This window comes from Anneissia japonica, unplaced genomic scaffold (assembly GCF_011630105.1).
Source record: "Anneissia japonica isolate Jap-2015-1 unplaced genomic scaffold, ASM1163010v1 scaffold34608_len1955_cov140, whole genome shotgun sequence".
Classification (NCBI taxonomy): Eukaryota; Metazoa; Echinodermata; class Crinoidea; order Comatulida; family Comatulidae; genus Anneissia; species Anneissia japonica.
In genome coordinates this window covers 1-1,955 of record NW_022697652.1, presented here as the reverse complement: position 1 = coordinate 1,955, position 1,955 = coordinate 1, and the positions used below count along the sequence as shown (strand labels likewise).

The 1,955-nt window shown below is 35.1% G+C and overlaps 1 protein-coding gene across 1 annotated transcript; it reads left to right on the top strand.

Moving 5' to 3' along the window:
• Nucleotides 1–59: 59 nt before the first annotated feature.
• LOC117102308 (fibropellin-1-like) lies at nt 60–1,574 on the top strand (the record flags this gene model as incomplete). Its single annotated transcript, XM_033242575.1, has 3 exons — nt 60–293; nt 765–887; nt 1,023–1,574. Coding segments are annotated over 3 exons (509 nt in total), but the record flags the coding sequence as incomplete, so codon positions are not given.
• Nucleotides 1,575–1,955: the final 381 nt, after the last annotated feature.

Here is a 1,955-nt window from a genome sequence, read left to right as displayed (position 1 = left end):
CTGTACTGTAATAATAAGTAGCCATAGTATCAATTGTGTCTTCTTGTCTTTTTCAATAGCACTTATTGGATGCAATACGTTTCCTTGCCAAAATCAAGGTACATGTATTTCCGTAACCGGAAGTTATTTCTGCGTTTGTCCACCTGGCTATGCTGGCAATAATTGTGAAACACCACCCGTCAGTCCATGCAGTACAAATCTTTGCTTAAATGGAGGAACTTGTACTGATGTCAGCGCCACTGCATTCGTATGTACATGTGTGGTGGGCTTCACGGGTGTATTTTGTGAGACCGGTAAGTCTTATCAGGCCATTTTTTTTTTATCAGTGTGCGTATATAAAGGTGGTCCCCTTCTCACATTTTAAAACAATATGTAATTTCAGTACATAAAGTGTCATGCATGCAAATAAGAAGCAATAGAATACAGATACGCCCCAAAATGGTGTACGGTATTTATCCTCTCCATCCCCGACAGCAGTCAAAAATGGCTAACCATGTGTGAAATCTTTTAAGCAACAGACAAAATTGGCTATGCCACATCTTCTAAGTGGCATAATCCGAATGATCTCAAGTGGTCCGGCGACGAAGGGTTGTGCTTGGTCGACGAGGGATTCCCTACTCTCTCAGTCCTCCCTTTGGATCCGACATGGCAGATTTGCAAGAAGCAATAAAATTATATACAAAATGTTAATGTTCGTATATATATTCACGTCAATATTTTAATGTAATCTATATTTTCGCTATTAAAACGTCTTTTTTTAACAGTTGATATCTGTTCAAGTATGCCGTGTCAAAATGGCGGGATGTGCACCAGTTTTTCTACGGTGTATATTTGCACATGTGTGAATTCTTATTCGGGAACAAATTGTGAAACGCCACCACCGACGAGTAAGTTATATGCTAGCTAGTGTGTCGTATTTGCATTAGGACTACATTATGAAGATTGATTCTTAATTTAAATTTGAATGATAATCAGACAGAAGATATTTGTTTAACCATAAAATATCTTTTGTTTTTCATCAGCTGATTTCTGTTCCAGTGGACCCTGTCAAAATGGCGGAATGTGTAGTACCAGCGTTTCTGTGGGATATGTCTGCACATGCACCGGTTCTTTCACGGGAATCAATTGTGAAACAGCACCAGGTTGTAAGTATATGAACATTATTGCTGGATGATGAGAACATTATTGTTCTGTAAGTGACCATTATTCTCTTGTTGACAATGATGATGTTATTATTAAATTTGACTTTCTGATTCATTCATTAAACAACACAACGTTGATATGTATTATATATATTAGCATTCCATAGTAAAGGTTGATTTATTATTTTAACAACATTAAAATATTTATAATAGATGACGTAAGCAATATTTATAATAATTTCAATTTCAATTTATTCAAGATTGCCTCCAAAATTGGAGAGTAAAAAAGCAAAACAAAACATCAATACACATCAAAATACATAAAATCATGTGCTTAGGAATGAGCAATTGATAGTAACAATAACATTTACTTAATAAAATCAAATATATATATATATATATATATATATATCATTGTAAATGCACGTGTGCTCTACAAATTATGTATAAGTCGTTGAAACAAAAAATTATGACAACAGTGCACGTAGACAGTCTACATATAAATCATCAAAGAAAGGTAAATACAGTGTTCGAATAAAGGACATAATAATAAATCTTGTAGCATAGCTCTCAACGAATGTAGTCCTATAAATAAATGAATGAAGAAATTGTGTAATAAAATGCCTCTGGCGGGACTCGAACCTGCGACCTCTCGCTGTCAAGGCAAGCGTCATAACCATTAGACCACGGAGGCTTCATGGTTGAACAGATTCAAATACCACCAGATACACTCCATTACACAATAGATACGGCTAGAAATAAATAGTTGCATATAATATAAATCAAGATAGCCGTTAACACTGTGTTAACGGC